Source organism: Pipistrellus kuhlii, unplaced genomic scaffold (genome assembly GCF_014108245.1).
Source record: "Pipistrellus kuhlii isolate mPipKuh1 unplaced genomic scaffold, mPipKuh1.p scaffold_m20_p_94, whole genome shotgun sequence".
In the NCBI taxonomy this organism is placed as follows: domain Eukaryota; kingdom Metazoa; phylum Chordata; class Mammalia; order Chiroptera; family Vespertilionidae; genus Pipistrellus; species Pipistrellus kuhlii.
The window spans coordinates 100,426-114,774 of record NW_023425600.1 but is presented as its reverse complement, the minus strand read 5'-3'; the positions used below and the strand labels follow the sequence as shown (position 1 = coordinate 114,774).

Below are 14,349 nucleotides of genomic sequence, written 5' to 3'. Positions count from 1 at the left end.
CTCTTTGGCCCCTTGAGTGTGGCTCTTCCACAAAATGCGACGGCCTGGGCGAGTCTATTTTGAAGAAGTGGCGTTAGAAGTTTTTAAAGTGTGGCTCTCAAAAGAAATTTCAATCGTCGTACTGTTGATACTTGGCTCTGTGGACTAATGAGTTTGCTGACCACTGGCTTAGAGCATTAATTCACACGTATAACATGCTCATAAACACCGAGACAGACCCAAAACCAGCAGCAGCCGCCCTGGCCAGTCGCTCAGTGGTTAGTGTTAGCCTGTGCACCAAAGGGTCTGGGGTTCAATACCCAGCCAAGAGCACGTACCTGGGTTGTATGCTCAATCCCTGGCCCTGGTCAGGGCACATACAGGAGGCAACCAATAGGTGTGCCTCTCACATCGATGTTTCTCTCACCCTCCCCCTCTCCCTCCCTTCCATTCTCTCTAAAAATCAATGGAGCCCTCGCTGGTTTGGCTCAGTGGATAGAGCCTGTGGACTGAAGGGTCCTGGGTTCAATTCCAGTTAAGGGCACATGCCTGGGTTGTGAGCTCAGTCCCCAGAAGGGGGTGTGCAGGAGGCAGCTGATCAATGGTTCTCTCTCATCATTGAAGTTTCTCTCTCCCTCTTTCTTCCTCTTTGAAATCAATACAAATATCTTTTTAAAAATAAGAAAAAGGGAAAAATATCCTTGGGTAAAGATTAACAACAAAGAAAACCAGCAGGAGCCACTGTGGAGGCGGGTGTGGCAGCTGAGGAGGAGGAGGAGGAGGGGAGGTGGGTGGGGAGGACTCCAGGCCCCGGGACTGGGGGGGAGGTGTGGCCTGAAGCAGGCGGGGTGCAGGGCCCGGCAACCTCGTGTGGACCCCGTCTGGGGCCTGTGTAACTGCAGCTCCCACCCCACTTCACACTGAGGCCCAGGACTGCGTCAACTGTGGAAGGAGTGAGATGGCCAGGCCACGGGCACAGCACCGCCCAAGCCGACATGCCCACAGAAGCCCAGGCTCCCCTCTCCGCCCGCCCCGGGCTGACAGGGCACATGAGGGACAGGCTGTCCCTGGGCAAAGGGCCCAGCGTGCGCCCCGGGACAGCAGCGTTTCCCAGGGGGGCCTCCAGGCCTGGGGCTCCGGCGAGGCCGGCCAGGCCGCCCCGGCGGGCAGGGCTGGGGCCCCTTGTCGGGCCACCTGGGCCTCTCGCTGGGCGATGGCTCCTCAGAGAAACAACTTTATGACGAACACCGGACTGAGTTTGTTCCCTGAGAACCAATGCCCGAGGCGAAGCCTGGGAGCCGGCGCGAGGTGAGCAGCGGCACCGGCCGCACGGGCGTGCCAGGGCCTCTGTGGATGGCCAGTGGCAGGGACAGGGAGTGCTGGAGGGTCAGGGAGGACTGACCAGGAGGCGGGGCACCCTGGGCGGTGTGCTTGGTGGCTGAACCCCTCACACCCGCTCCTGCTCTTGCCCCCGACGCCTCGGCCACAGGGGGTGCCGCTCCGGCCGTGGGCCCTCCCCTCGGACGGCAGAAGGAACAGCAGGCGCCAGGGCACCAGCAAGGCATCTGCGAGGCGCCGTCACGCCCACGGGACAGGCAGGGAGTCCAGTGTGGGGGGCGGTGGTCCCTGACACACACACACACGTGGGAGCGCATCACAGGCGGGAGCGGGGCCTGCCCACACCTGCCCCGCGAGGCCGCTGTGGGCGGCGGGGCCCAGTGCCAGGCACCGGGCGCTGCCAACAGGCTCAGGGAGCGCTGACCCGGGAAGCCCCCCAGCGACGGGCTGCTGTGGACAGTGGCACCTGGAGAGCCGCGGCGAGCCCTCGGGGCAGGAGCTGGAGCCTGCCGCCCAGGTAGAACCCCGGGCCTTGGGGTCTGGGCGCCACCGGCCAGGGCACCGCTGGGCCAGGGCCGCCGCGCACCCTCTCCCTCTGCACACGGAGACTTGCCTACAGCAGGGCGAGCGCCGACCGTCCCGACAGCCCAGAGCAGGGCAGTGGCCGCGGAGCGGGCCCGCTGTGTGCCCTGTGGGCGGAGCCAGGCGGGCAGAGGTGTGGGAAGGTCTGCCCTGGGCAAGCCGCCCAACCAGGGGTGACAAGAACGTAGACTAAGGTAACCAGATGCCCCAATTTTTAACCATTTGTCCCGCATCCCACTGTGTTTTAAAAGAATCTTTCCAAAAATTGGGACTGTTTTAAAATGTCACAGGACGCGAGACAAATTGTTAAAAATCGGGACTGTCCCGCCAAAAGTGGGACGTCTGGTCCCCTTAACGTAGATCCCACCCACTAAAACCTATTTTAGCAAAAAGAAGATGGGGTGTGACAGCTGGCCCGCCTCGGCCCCATGTCTCCAGGTGCGAACGCGGTTCAAGGGTGTCCCATGTCCTCACTGCAAGGGGCAAGGGGAGGGTTCGGGCCTCCAGGCAATTTCCTGCGAGCATGCGAGCACTCCACAGTCCGGTTGGAGGGTTTGGCAGCTTAATCCTCCCAGCACCGGCCGAAGGCTCTGCCCCAGATGTGACCTCAGCAGGTGAGAGGCAGCCCGGCCGGCGTGAGGACCCTCTGCGGGCGCTGGGCCTCTCCGGCTCACGGGGCTGGCCCCGCGGCGGGCAGAGGCCCCACGGCTGCACCAGCACTTGTCATGTCGGGGCCTGGAGTATTCAGGGCCCTGACGCCACCCCAGACGCTGCTCCAGGGCAACTGGCCTCCAGGGACAGCGAGGGACAAGTGCCATGAAACCATCCCTCCCGGTCCCTCAGAGGCTCCAGTGACAGGATGAGCCCCACTCAGGACAGCGGCACCGGCCTCCGGGGCAGCCGGTGGCCACGGGCAGGATGTTCGGGAGCCGTGTCCCCCGAGGCTGTTCAGCGGGTGTCACCTCAGAATCCAGCCTTTGCCCCCAAACACCCCCTCCCCCCGAACTGAGCCGGCGCCCGCTGAGGCCAGTGCGGCCGAGGCGTGAAGGAGCCGCGGCGGGTGGTGCTCACACTTTATTCCGTGCGGGCCGGCCCTCGGCGCCCACGCAGGAGCCGCCCGTGGCCGCCCCGGCCGCGGCTCAGCGCTGCAGGCCCGAGGTGCTGGCATTTTACGTCACATCCACACGTTTCACAATTGCTGTTTGCACGGGGGAGGGCAGGCGGTGGACAGCAGGTCTTTGCGAAGGGTCGTCACGGGGCAGCGGGCCGTGCAGAGAAGGCAGAGCGAGGCCGGCAGACAGGAGGCCGCGTCCGCAGCTGAAACTCGAGCTCCTGTCTGCGGGCGCCCGCGGGCCGGGCAGCCGCCTGCTCCCAAGCTCGGAGCAAAGCTGGGGAGGGCCCCGGGCACGTGCTCCGGGGCCAGGGGGGGAGGGAAGGAGGGACGGGCACCGCGCCCACTCCGAGGCCGGGGTGCCAGCTCAGTGAGGTGGCGGACAGGACCGCCCGGCGTCAGGGGTGATGTGTTACTGGAGTCACTACACTCACCACCTCCGGCTCCCCCACCCCGGGACAGCCCGGCACCGTCTACCGCCAGTCCCCAAAGCTAGCGGCCGCCCCGTTGAGAACAAGCAAGAGCCCTGACCGCTGCCCAGGCATCGCTGTCTGGGTGCTGGCTGAGGCCGTGGGCTGAGGGTGGCGGGCGGAGCGGGCCCCATGGCGCACACACCGCGCCGGCGCCCGCTCTAGTGCTGCCCCTTGGTCGCCTTCTTCTTCTTGGACTCGTCTCTGTGCTTCGGCTTCTTCCTCTTGCCGCCTTCTTTCAGTCCTAGGGAGACACGGCTTGTGAAACACTGCGCGCAGCTCCCCCACACCACTGTCCCGCCGTGGCACGCAGCCACAGAGCCCGCCTCCGCACACGGCCGCGCCCACGCCCCAGGCACAGCATCCCTGGCGTCCGCGCCCCCACCGGAGTCTGCCCTGCGGGACCAGCACCCCGCTGCCCGGGGGTACCCCGGCCCTCTGCCCGGAGCAGCTCTGCATACACGGGCGAGGCCTGTGGGGACGGCCACCCGGCACCGAGGAGCTGAGCTACGCAACATCCCACAGCGTCTCCGGCCCCGACCTCAGCCGCCCACTCGGGGGACGCAGCTCAGTGGCATGGCAGGTGTCACAGCCCGTGGCTGGGTCCCTCAGGCTCCTGTGCAGCAGTGCGCCTGCTCTCGCTGGCCGGCACAAACACCAGGCTCGGCGCCTGGGTTCTCGGCGGGGCCTTGGCCAGCCTCCACCCGCGCCTTCCAGCAGGAGGCCGCAGCCCCCGAGGTGAGGGCGGGCGCCCCTGCTGGCGGGGCCGCTGTGGGGACACGGCCCCTGTCCCACGGCCCAGAGGACCAGAGCCGCGGGGCCCTCGCTGCGTCCCGACGTGACTGCAAGGAGCGGGACGTGACGAGGCGGCTGAGGCGCAGGGGAGGCCCGAGGCTCGTGGGAGGCCGGACACCCCACCAACGTGCGGAAAGGGGAAGGCCTCTCACTCCGATTCTTATCCAGCCTGCGTTTCTAAGTGTAAGAGCACCGCAGGTCCGGCCAGCATGGCTCAGTGGCTGAGCATCGACTTAGGAACCAGTTGATTCCTGCCAGGGCACATGCCCGGGTTGTGAGCTTGGTCCCCAGTGGGGGGCGTGCAGGAGGCAGCTGATCGGTGATTCTCTCAGTGATGTTTCCATCTCTCTCTCCCTCCCCCTTCCTCTCGGAAATCAATAAAAACGTATTTAAAAGAACAAAGACCAGTGGGGTGCTCGCGGGTCAGGACTGGAAGGAAACACGGGCAGACCCCGCACGTGTGCGGGTGAGTGGCAGGGCTCCTTGTAGAACAACTCCTCTGCCATTTCCTTCAATGCTCAAGGTTCACATTCATTTAAACCACACAGAGCAGGAAGACGTGGGCCGGCCTCCAGGGATTTCGAGGGGACACGTGGGGCTGGAAGGAGCAGCGCAGGCAAGCAGCCAGGTTCACTGCGGACAAGCTCCACCCCCACAGACCTGCGCCCAGCCCCAGCCTTCAGCCCGCAGCGAGGGCGCGGCTGCAGGTCCCAGCAGAGTTAAGGGCATCCTGGCCCGTGGCTCAGTTGGAACGTTGTCCCAGGTTGTGGGTTCGATTCCCAGTTGGGGTGTGGGTAGGAGGGAACCAGTCAATGTTTCTCTCACTCGCTCTCTCTCTTCCTCTCTCTAAACATAAACGTAAAAGTGTTTAGCAAGAGTTAAGGACGGAGACCCTCATTCCTGAGTTTTCCCTGCGCATGAATTTCTCAGTCCTTCCCGCAGCCACACCTGTGGGAGCGTGCCTCACGCAGAAGCCCACCTCCCGTCCTCCTGGCCACTACTGGTCCTGAGCTGTGCAAGGGCACACGCGTGACGTCAGAAATGAGCCGTGAGCTTTATCCATCAGAGTGGAAGGCAACACACGTTAAGAAGTCAATGCTTGGCTCTGGATAAAGCGTCAGCCTGCGGTCTAAAGGGTCCCAGGTTTGATTCTGGTTGAGGACAGATGCCCGGGTTGTGGGCTCGCTCCCCAGTGAGGGGAGTGCAGGAGGCAGCTGACCGAGGATTCTCTCTCATCATGGATGTTTCTCTCTCTCTCTCCACCCACCCTTCCTCTCTGAAATCAATAAAAATATATATATTTTTTAAAGCCAAATGCCAGCAACTGAAGCTGCTTCCTTTGCCCCTGCTGCCGTGCCGGGCCTGGGGCCCAGAGCCAGGGCCAGGGCTGTCACCGGACGGCCAGGCCCCTGCATCCTGCCGCCACACGAGCCGCGCGGGCCTCCCCCAGCGCCCGGGCCTCGCGGAGCCTCCGCTTCGGTCCCAAGGAGCCCGGCAGCACTGCCCCGCTTCCTCGACAGGAACGTCACAGGACTTGGATATGGCGGACGATGACCAGGCCAGCTCAGGGAGGGGCCGGCAGCTGCGGGAGGGCCCCGCCATGGCCGCTGCGGAGGGAGCTGCCGGCCGCCGCGCCCTGCAGGGCCTCGCTGCCCCCTCCTTGCTCCTCCTTCAGGCACTTCTACCGCCTGACCGCTCGCTGAATGTCTGTGGGAGAGTCACGCCTTTAATTCCGTGTGACACGCTCAATCTTCTCAACGTCTCATAAGTTGATTTTAAAGGAGGAAACAACAAAAATGTTTCACTCCAACATCCAGAAATGCTCCCCGGGGGCTGGGTCCCCAGAGCCCGCGCTCACAATGAGATGCCCCCTCCCTGCGGGACCCACAGGCCCAGACTAGACACTAAGGCACGTGGTTTCAGAGAATGGCTCCATGTCCTCTGCTAATGCTGGCGCCCCCGGGTTCTCCGGCCTTCCAGGCCACCGGACATGCGGACACGGCCTGGCACTGGACTGCATGTGGCTTCCGCCGGCCGGCGGGCGGCGGCCCTGCCCTGGGAGACTAGACTGCCTGGACCACACGCCTGCCTCCTGGGAACTGGGGCATCCTGACCAGGGTCTGAGCTGTCCTGTCCGCCCACTAAATCACTGCCCCGCCTGCACGCCAGCCCCCGAGCTCCAGGAGCGGACAGGGAATTCTGGCCAACAGCCAGTCACGGCCAACGGGTCCTTCCTGAGGCCCTCGGCCGTCCCCCGTGGCTCCTCCCCGGGGCCAGGAGGCGTGGCTGGCATGGCTGGCCCCAGGGGCGGGCTCCGTGCAGGGGGTGGGGGCATGGGTGGGACACTTCCTTCCACCCCAGAGATGGATTTCCATAGAAACCTATTTCCGCCCTAAGTCACGGAGTAAACCTCACGCTGTCTTACACAGAAGACCAAGGTGAGCCTTTTCCTCCCACACGGCCTGCAGGACAGCTGCACCCTCAGAGCCCCCGGGACCTGGAATAGGAACACAGCCCCTGGACCTGGAGCAGGCCCCCGAGAACCTGAGGCAGGCAGCAGGGGGAGGCCGTCAAGGCCACCAGCCCGCAGGAAGCAGAGCCCGCAGGAAGCAGAGCCCGGCGGCCTGCGCTGCTTGGCCGGGGAAGGGGCTGCCTGGGGGGCCCGTCCCAAAAGGAGCACGGAGGGTGGCACCTGCACCCGTGCCAAGACAACACACTTCATACAGAAGGTGGCACCCCGTTTTAATCGTGGGGTCTCCGAGAGGCGCCTCCCCTACCTGCAAGGTCAGCTGACCGGCCGCACCTGCCCATCCTGCCCATCAGGTGAGGACACAGCACAGCAGTGATTTCTGTCCTCGCTGGCCTTGGGCAGGACGGGGCACGTCCCTGGGGGGGCGCTCTGCCTCAGTTTCCCTCCGCACACCTGCTGAGGTGGAGGGCTCCCAGTGGCTGGCGGCCCGCTGGCGGCCCGGCTCGTCGTCCTCCTCGTGCTTGGGCGGCGGGGCGGGCCTGGGGGGCCGCAGGGGGCGGGCGCTGGTGCCGGCGGGCTGCTCCGGCAGCGCGTGCTGGCCTCGGAGCCGGCAGGCCTCCCGGAAGGCGTCCTCGTCGGCCACACCTGCAAGGACAGACAGGGCGGCGTGAGCAGGTGGCCCTCGCTCTGGAGCAGGACGCTGCCCGCCTCCTCGGGTGCAGGGGCTGCACGTCCGAGGGAACGGCCGTGAGCGCCGCCTGCCCGCAGGCCCAGGGCACTCGGGGCCCCGGCTGGACCCGCCTCCGACTCACCGACTCTAGAACCTGCACCAGGCCCTGCCCGCCCAGCGCTGTCACCATGGCGGCACCGGAGGCCGGTCCGTCCCACCACGGCACTGGCGTCAGCCAGCCGGACGCCCGCCCCTCCCGGGAGTCCCCCGGCCGAGCCGCGCGCCTCTGGTCTTCCCCTCGAGGGCCGCGCCGCCTCGGAGGCCAGGAGCCCTGGCAGCAGGCAGACTGCAAGTTCACCCTCTCGGCAGCTTTTGATAGTCATGCTTCCCGAGGCAGGATGCCCTGGCGGCTGTCCTTGCCCCACGCCGTGCCGGTACCAGCTGTGGCTCCAGGTCCGTGCACGGTGCTAGGACACAGCTGGGGCCTGAGGCCCGCGGCCTGGGCAGCTGGAGCTGCTGACCTCGTGCTGGGGGCCGGCACCTGAGCTCCAGGCAGTGTGGGAGCCTGGAGGCCAGTCCTTGGGTCTGAGCTGGGAGGACGGCTCCATCCTCACAGGAGCCTGTCCGCGGGACCCAGGCACACCAGGCAGCTTGCTGGGAAACGCTGGGCTCTCAGTGGCCTGTCTTCTGGGTTTGCATTTCAGAGGATTTCCAAACTGTATCCAGTTCCGTTTTATTAAACCTCCGACCTGCACAGACCTGAGCATAGCTGCCACCAACACGCACATGGGCTTTACAGCTGGGGTCCAGCTCGTGGGATATGCCCTTGGTGCCAGGCCTCACCCTGTACCCATCACACCCCCACCCGTTTCCCCGACGTCACACCAGAACTCACAGCGCCCCCCACCCCCATCAGATCCCCCTGCGGGTGAACTGGTGTTGGCTGGCGTCCGACAGCCCTTCCCTCGAGGACCCGCCCGCCCGCCGAGCTGCTCCCTAGGCAGGCAAGCAGCACCAACTGCCCAGGCCCCAGAATATAAGGCGCTGAGCTCCTGGCATCACACGGCAGCGCTTGGACCAGCCCTGGGAGCGGCGCCGCCAGCCTCGCCTGAGCGAAGACAGAGGCCTGGTGGCTGTGTCCTGTGCTCAGGGCCCATCACTGTGGCGTCCAAGGCAGGCAGACACCAGGAGAAACTTACACGAACCCTGACCCAGGTCACGTCCTGGGGACAGACAGCGGGTGCCCCACGTGTGGCAGCAGAGGGTCAGGACCCCCTGCCGCCTGAGGCCCTCACGCCAGGTCACCCCCACTGTCACAAGAGTCGCTGCCCACCAGGGTGGCAGTGTCAGGCCTGAGTCTGCCCCGTGCGGCTGAGCCTGAGCTGTATGGTGCGGGGTTGGGGGGGGGGGGATTGGCAGACCCCAGAGTGTATCCACAGTCCCACTTACCTCGCCAGCAGGGTCCCGCTCCTCAGGGGGACTCCGGGCCCAGTCCACCCTGCAGCCCCGAAACGGGAAGGAAGGAAGCGGTGGCATTGGCGCACACCCACGGCGGAAACCCACGTCCACGGACGCTCATCACCGTGTCCTGCACAAGCAGCACGGCAGCCGGGCTGGGCTGGCCGGGCAGCACGTGGCGGGACTTGGCAGGGCCAAGATGCGTGCCCCCGGGCCCCTCAGATCCATCACCTGGTGGGAGCCCGGGGGCAGCTGTGCACCAGCCAGGCCCTCCCTGGATGACACACACCCGCTGGGTCAGAGGTGACACTACCTGTCCCCTTGCTCAGGGACCACCTGCTATGTGTCTGCGGTCCGGAAAAGTCACTCAAATGTTCCACGTGACGTTCTGAGAACACCCAAATGCAGAGAAACACCAGACCCCTCTCCACGTTCCCAGGAGCCCAGCCTGGGCAGGGTGGGACACTGCGGGGGGGGGGGGGGGGGGGGATGTGCACACCACCCTTCCTGGCAGCCTTCAGATGGAACGTGCAGAGTGCCTGCCCCTGCACCCGGGCTCTGCCCGCTGCGCAGTGCTACTGCATGTCCTGTGATCAGCGGCGCCGGCGGCCGGGCTAAGCTGGGCCTGGGGGCCCGGTTCCACGTGAGCCACAGAAATGGGGGACACACCACTGAGCCCAGTCTCTGCGAGTCCCGGACGGACTTACCTGCATGGTCAGCCTGAAGACACGTGACCTCTCGGTGCCCGCCTCCCGCCCTGCTCTGGGGTCCAGGGCCTGGAGCAGGGCCCCAAAGCCCCAGGAAAAACCACTTGAGGACGGGAAGTAACGGTGGAGAGTCATGAAGACTAGTTCCTCTGCTCACCCAGAAGCTTTCATTGGCCGCTACTCGAGGCCACAGGACCCCGAACCCCTTCATCGCGTGTGCACGCCCCCAGGCCCCCGCAGAGCGACCCTGAGCTGTAGGCGACACTCACTCCATGTGAGTCTGAGGAAGGGATAAGCCTGCCTTGGCCGCATGGCTCGGTGGTTGTACATCCCCTGCCCACTCCTACCTACGATGCCAGAAGTCACCGTCCCGTTCAGCCAGGGCACGTGCTAGGCGGCGGGCTGGGCCCCAGCGGAGGGCATGCAGGGGCAGCGAGCGACCGATGACTCGTTATCTTTCTCTCTCCCTTCCTCTCTGCAGTCAGTAAAGAAATTTTTTCTAACAGGATAAACCTGACAGCGCCAGGGGCACCAGGGAAGGGGACCGTCTCCGTCCTCACGGCGCCGTGTCCTCACCCAGGCCAGGGACTCTCCACTGTGACCACAGCCCCTCAGGCCTTCGAGAGCAGGAGTGGCCAGAGCAGGCTGCTCCCCTTCCGGCCCCAGGGGCTGGGGGCCAGCACAGGGCGGAGTCCTGCCCACTCCCACCCCGTAAGGAGGTGCTGGGCTGCTGGACGCTACACGGGGAACGGAGGCAGGGGGATAGTTCCTGCACAGCAAGGACAACAGGGAACACAAGCCTCCATGGCCACGCCTCAGTGGCAGTGTGTGTGTGTGTGGGGGGGGGCTGGACATCCTCCTCGGACCACACACTGAGCTCTGTCACGTTTTGCGGAATCCCCACCCGCCACCCTTCAAGCACAGCCCTCGTGGCCTCCCGCCCCCATGGCCCTCGCCTGTGTGCTCCTCACCCTCCAGGCTTGAAGGGTCAACGGAATCTGCTCCACGTGGAGGCAGGTTTCTGCTTCGGTTCCGAGGACACAGCCTGTCTTCTTGTGATGGGGACGCCCCAAAACCACAAGGGGCCCAGGAGCTGCCATCTGACAGGTAAGCTTGCAGGGTGCGGGTGGCATGACGAAAGCTTCAAGCACAGGGCTAAGCTGGAACCGCCCTTTGCCCCCTCCAGCCCGCAGGCAGCAAACCCCATCGATGGAGGATGCAACCTACTTTTCAACAACATGCTGACCCCCTGGGTGAGTGACAGCAGCGCAGGCCAGAGGTGGAGGGGGTCCTGACTCAGAGCACAGTGAGGACCAGGCCTGCACCAGGGCAGGAGCCGACTCCGAGCTGTGAGCACTCACACCACGTATGACAGGGGCACCTATACACAAACGCGTTACCCGCACCACGGCTGTGGGCACTGCAGGAGACAGGAGGCTCCCCGGGCAGCCGGCCCGAAAAGAAACTCGCGCGAAGCCGGTTCACCAGCAGCGGGGCTGGGGGATACAGCCCGCCCACAGCCCACTGCCACGCCCACTAGCCCGGCCACCCTCTGCCTCCATGAAACACTGTTAGCCCTCCCGAGGACAGCTGTTCTCACTGGGTTTTATGAGTTGAGGGGAGGGAGGAAAGCATCAACAGGAGACCACTGGTTGTCTCCTGCAGGCACTCCAATGAGGGCCTGAGATCCAACCTGCAGCCCGGGGACCGGCCCTCGGCAGGGAGCCAGCCCCACTGCAGAGCGGGGGCAGCTCTCACCAGGGCACACGGCCCCGGGAACCCAGACCATCCAAGGGCATCTTCTCACGAGAAGCTCCTCGCTACCCACCTTACAGCCTGTCTTCCAAGTGAAATGCAGTGGACAGGGACATGGTGCACGCGGCAAAGCGGGGGCGTGCCCGGCAGTGGGCTCCCAGCCCAAAACCACCCAGGAGGATGTAAGCCAGGTCTGTGGCTACACTGTGCCCGCACCCCCCCCCCCCCCCCCGGGCTCTCAGGGTGCCGGAACCAGTACACACTGGGGGGCGGGGGGGGGTGTGTGTGTGTGTGAGCCCGAGCCAGTGTGCCCTGTCCGTTCACAGGGACGGGATGGGCACTGAGCCAGTGCACGCCGTGGTCAGCTCACAGGGACGGAGGGGGAGTCTGAGCCACTGTGCGCTGGGGAGCATGGGGAACAGCTCACAGCTCACGGAGGCGAGTGGGAGAGGGGAAAGGGAGGGGAGGGGGGAGGGGGAAGAGGGGGGAGGGGGAAAGAGGAGGGGAAAGGGGAGAGAGGGGGTGGGAAAAGGGGGAGGCAAAGGAGGGGGGGAAGGGGGAAGGGAAAAGGGGAGGGGAAAGGGGAAGGCGAAGGAGGGAGGGGAAGGGGGAGGGAGAGGGGGAGGGGGAGGGGGAGGGGAGGGGAAAGGGGGGAGGGGGAGGGGAAGGAGGGAGGGAAAGGGGAAAGGGGGAGGGGATGGGGAGGGGAGGGGAAAGGGAGAAGGGGAAAGGAGGGAGGGGAAAGGGGAGGGGGAGGGGAAAGGTACCCGAGCCAGTGCACACTGCACCATTGAAAATTAACCACCTTGTCATCTGACTTGAAGTCCAGGAAGGAGACACGGACTAGGCGTCGAGAAGGGATGCAGAATGCCCGGCGCCTGCTGCTCCCCTCGGGGCAGTATGGGAGTAAAGCCTGGGGCCTCGGCCTGTCTCTGCCGTCATTTCCAAGGACCGCAGTTCTTATGCCAGCGCAGGGCAGGGCCTGGTGGTGCGGCGGTGCTTAGAGCCTGCCCTACACCGAAGGGTCATGGTTCCTTTCCTGGACCAGGGCACACACCTGGGTGGCAGGTTCAATTCAATCCTGGCCCCAGCCAGGGCGCATCCGAGAGGCAGCCAACAGTGTCCTCCCTCCCTCCCTCCCTCCCTCCCTCCCTCCCTCCCTCCCTCCCTCCGTGAGGGGAACATGTCCTTGAGTGAGGACTAACAATAACAAAAAAGCACAAGGACTTTGAAAACTGTTATAAATGCACCATATTCCAATGTTCTTGCAAAAAACTGCCCTTCCCTCCAGGCCCCACCCGGGGAGAGGCTGGGCGGGCTTCTGACTCTGCGCCAAGAAACGGGCTCGGTGCACACGGGCCTCTCAGAGCCTGGTGGCTGCCACAGCCGCCGCCCCGCTGTCCGCGAGCCGACCAGCTCGGGCTCCTAGGAGCCTTTTCCCAACTGTCCACACACTGTCCCACGGGCGACTGAATCCATGAAACTTCCCACCGATTTAAGTGTGAGGCTAGCGAGCTGTACTACAAGGCACCGCTTAGAGAAAGAGCCATGCCTACTTCCACACCCCGCCCGGAATGTGCTTGGTGTGATTTCTGAGCCTTTTCCCGTGCAGAACCACAATCAAAACCTGTGACAGTGCCGACGGCGACGACTGTCCCAGCAGCCTTTCCACCAGAAAACTAAATGTACCAGGAAACAGCCTGCCCCCGGCACCCAGCTAAATTTAAAAGTAAACATGCGATCTGCCGTGGCCAGGCCAGGGCACGAAAGTCACCGAGAAAACACGAAAGGAATGTTCCAGCAGCTGTCACACGCGCTCGGCCACTGCACACGGCTCCTTCTCCCCCCAAGGGGCGCAGTGTGGAGCCGGCTGATAGCATGCAAGTGAAAACAAACTTCCAAAAATAAAGCCATTTCCCAAATAAGTGCAATCCTTGGTGTGGATGGTTCTGTACTTTGGGCGAAGGAGTCAGACCGAGTACCACCAGCACTGACTGCTCAGTGTCCAAAAGCGCATGCGTTCACGAGCGCCACCCGGGTCCCGGGAGCAACGCCTTCGCATGGCCTGCGGTGCCCCGCGCAGAGCCCAGCGGCCCCGACCGCGGGCTCCGCGTGGCTGGCGGCCAGAGGACACAGAGGACACGAAGCCGGGCAGGTGGTCAGCACGCGCTGCCAGGGACCAACACAGCACAGACCGTGATGTGACTTGGACACAGTGAAATGAAGACGAAGGCATGAGACCAATTCTAACATGTCTCACAAGCCAGGGGAGGCGGAGCCATTTTAACAGGAGGGCAACCAGACTGTGGATACACGACGTGGTGATATGACAGAAAGTCAAAGCAGAGTGGTCGAAAGTGAAGGCAGATGCCACAGCCACCACGACTCTCACCAACAGCTCCTGACAAAGGAATGGAAGCACCGGTTCTCGGACAACTGGAGGCCATTGCCATGAGGTGCAGGAAGGGAGACAAAGCAGAGCGGCACCAGGTCCTGGAGAGGGTAGTGGTGCTGGGGCAGGTCAGGAGGGACATGGAGGGTGTAGACGAAGAACAAAGATGAGCTCTGGGAGAATCCAAGATGGCTGCACAGGTAAACACCTAGCCGCAGCCACACAAAATTTCAATAACATACAACTAAAATATAAAATGGACATTACCCAGAACTACAGGAAAGTCGACTGACTGGAAATTCTACAACGAGAAGCAAGGAGAAAGCCAGAAGGAAGTGCGGAGGAGCTGTAAGAGCCTCCGGCGCGCGGAGGACGGAGTCAGAGAGGAGGGAGGCTGAGTGCCTGGCTGGCGTGCCTTAGCGGGAAGGAGATAAGAGCTCCGACTGTGCTGAACCCCAGTTCTAGGCCAGGGAGCCGGGGCTGTGAGGCGGAATCCCAGGGGAGCGGCAAAAGGCAGAGCCCCCGGAGGCACGCACAATGCGCGCAGAGGACAGACTGTTGACTAGACTGTGCTGGGCCCCAGCTCCGACTGCTCTGAACTGCAGTTCTAAGCCAGACCCTG

The 14,349-nt window shown here is 64.2% G+C and overlaps 2 protein-coding genes across 15 annotated transcripts in view; one reads left to right on the top strand and one right to left on the bottom strand.

Moving 5' to 3' along the window:
• PTPRN2 (protein tyrosine phosphatase receptor type N2) overlaps positions 1–9,483 on the top strand; it is a 326,344-nt gene extending 316,861 nt beyond the window's left edge. Inside the window, exons 23-24 of the mRNA XM_045578276.1 lie at positions 235–246; positions 9,471–9,483. The gene's annotated coding sequence lies outside the window, so the exon portion shown is untranslated. The remainder of the gene's footprint in view (positions 1–234; positions 247–9,470) is intronic.
• The window catches only part of DNAJB6 (DnaJ heat shock protein family (Hsp40) member B6), a 56,560-nt gene continuing 45,169 nt past the window's right edge, over positions 2,959–14,349 (bottom strand). For all 14 annotated transcript variants that reach the window (XM_045578277.1, XM_045578278.1, XM_045578280.1 and 11 more), the window contains 2 exons: positions 7,199–7,390; positions 2,959–3,724 (listed from right to left, as the gene is read on the bottom strand). In XM_045578277.1, coding sequence (XP_045434233.1) covers positions 3,642–3,724; positions 7,199–7,390 — 275 coding nt within the window. In that variant the 3' untranslated portion in view covers positions 2,959–3,641. The remainder of the gene's footprint in view (positions 3,725–7,198; positions 7,391–14,349) is intronic.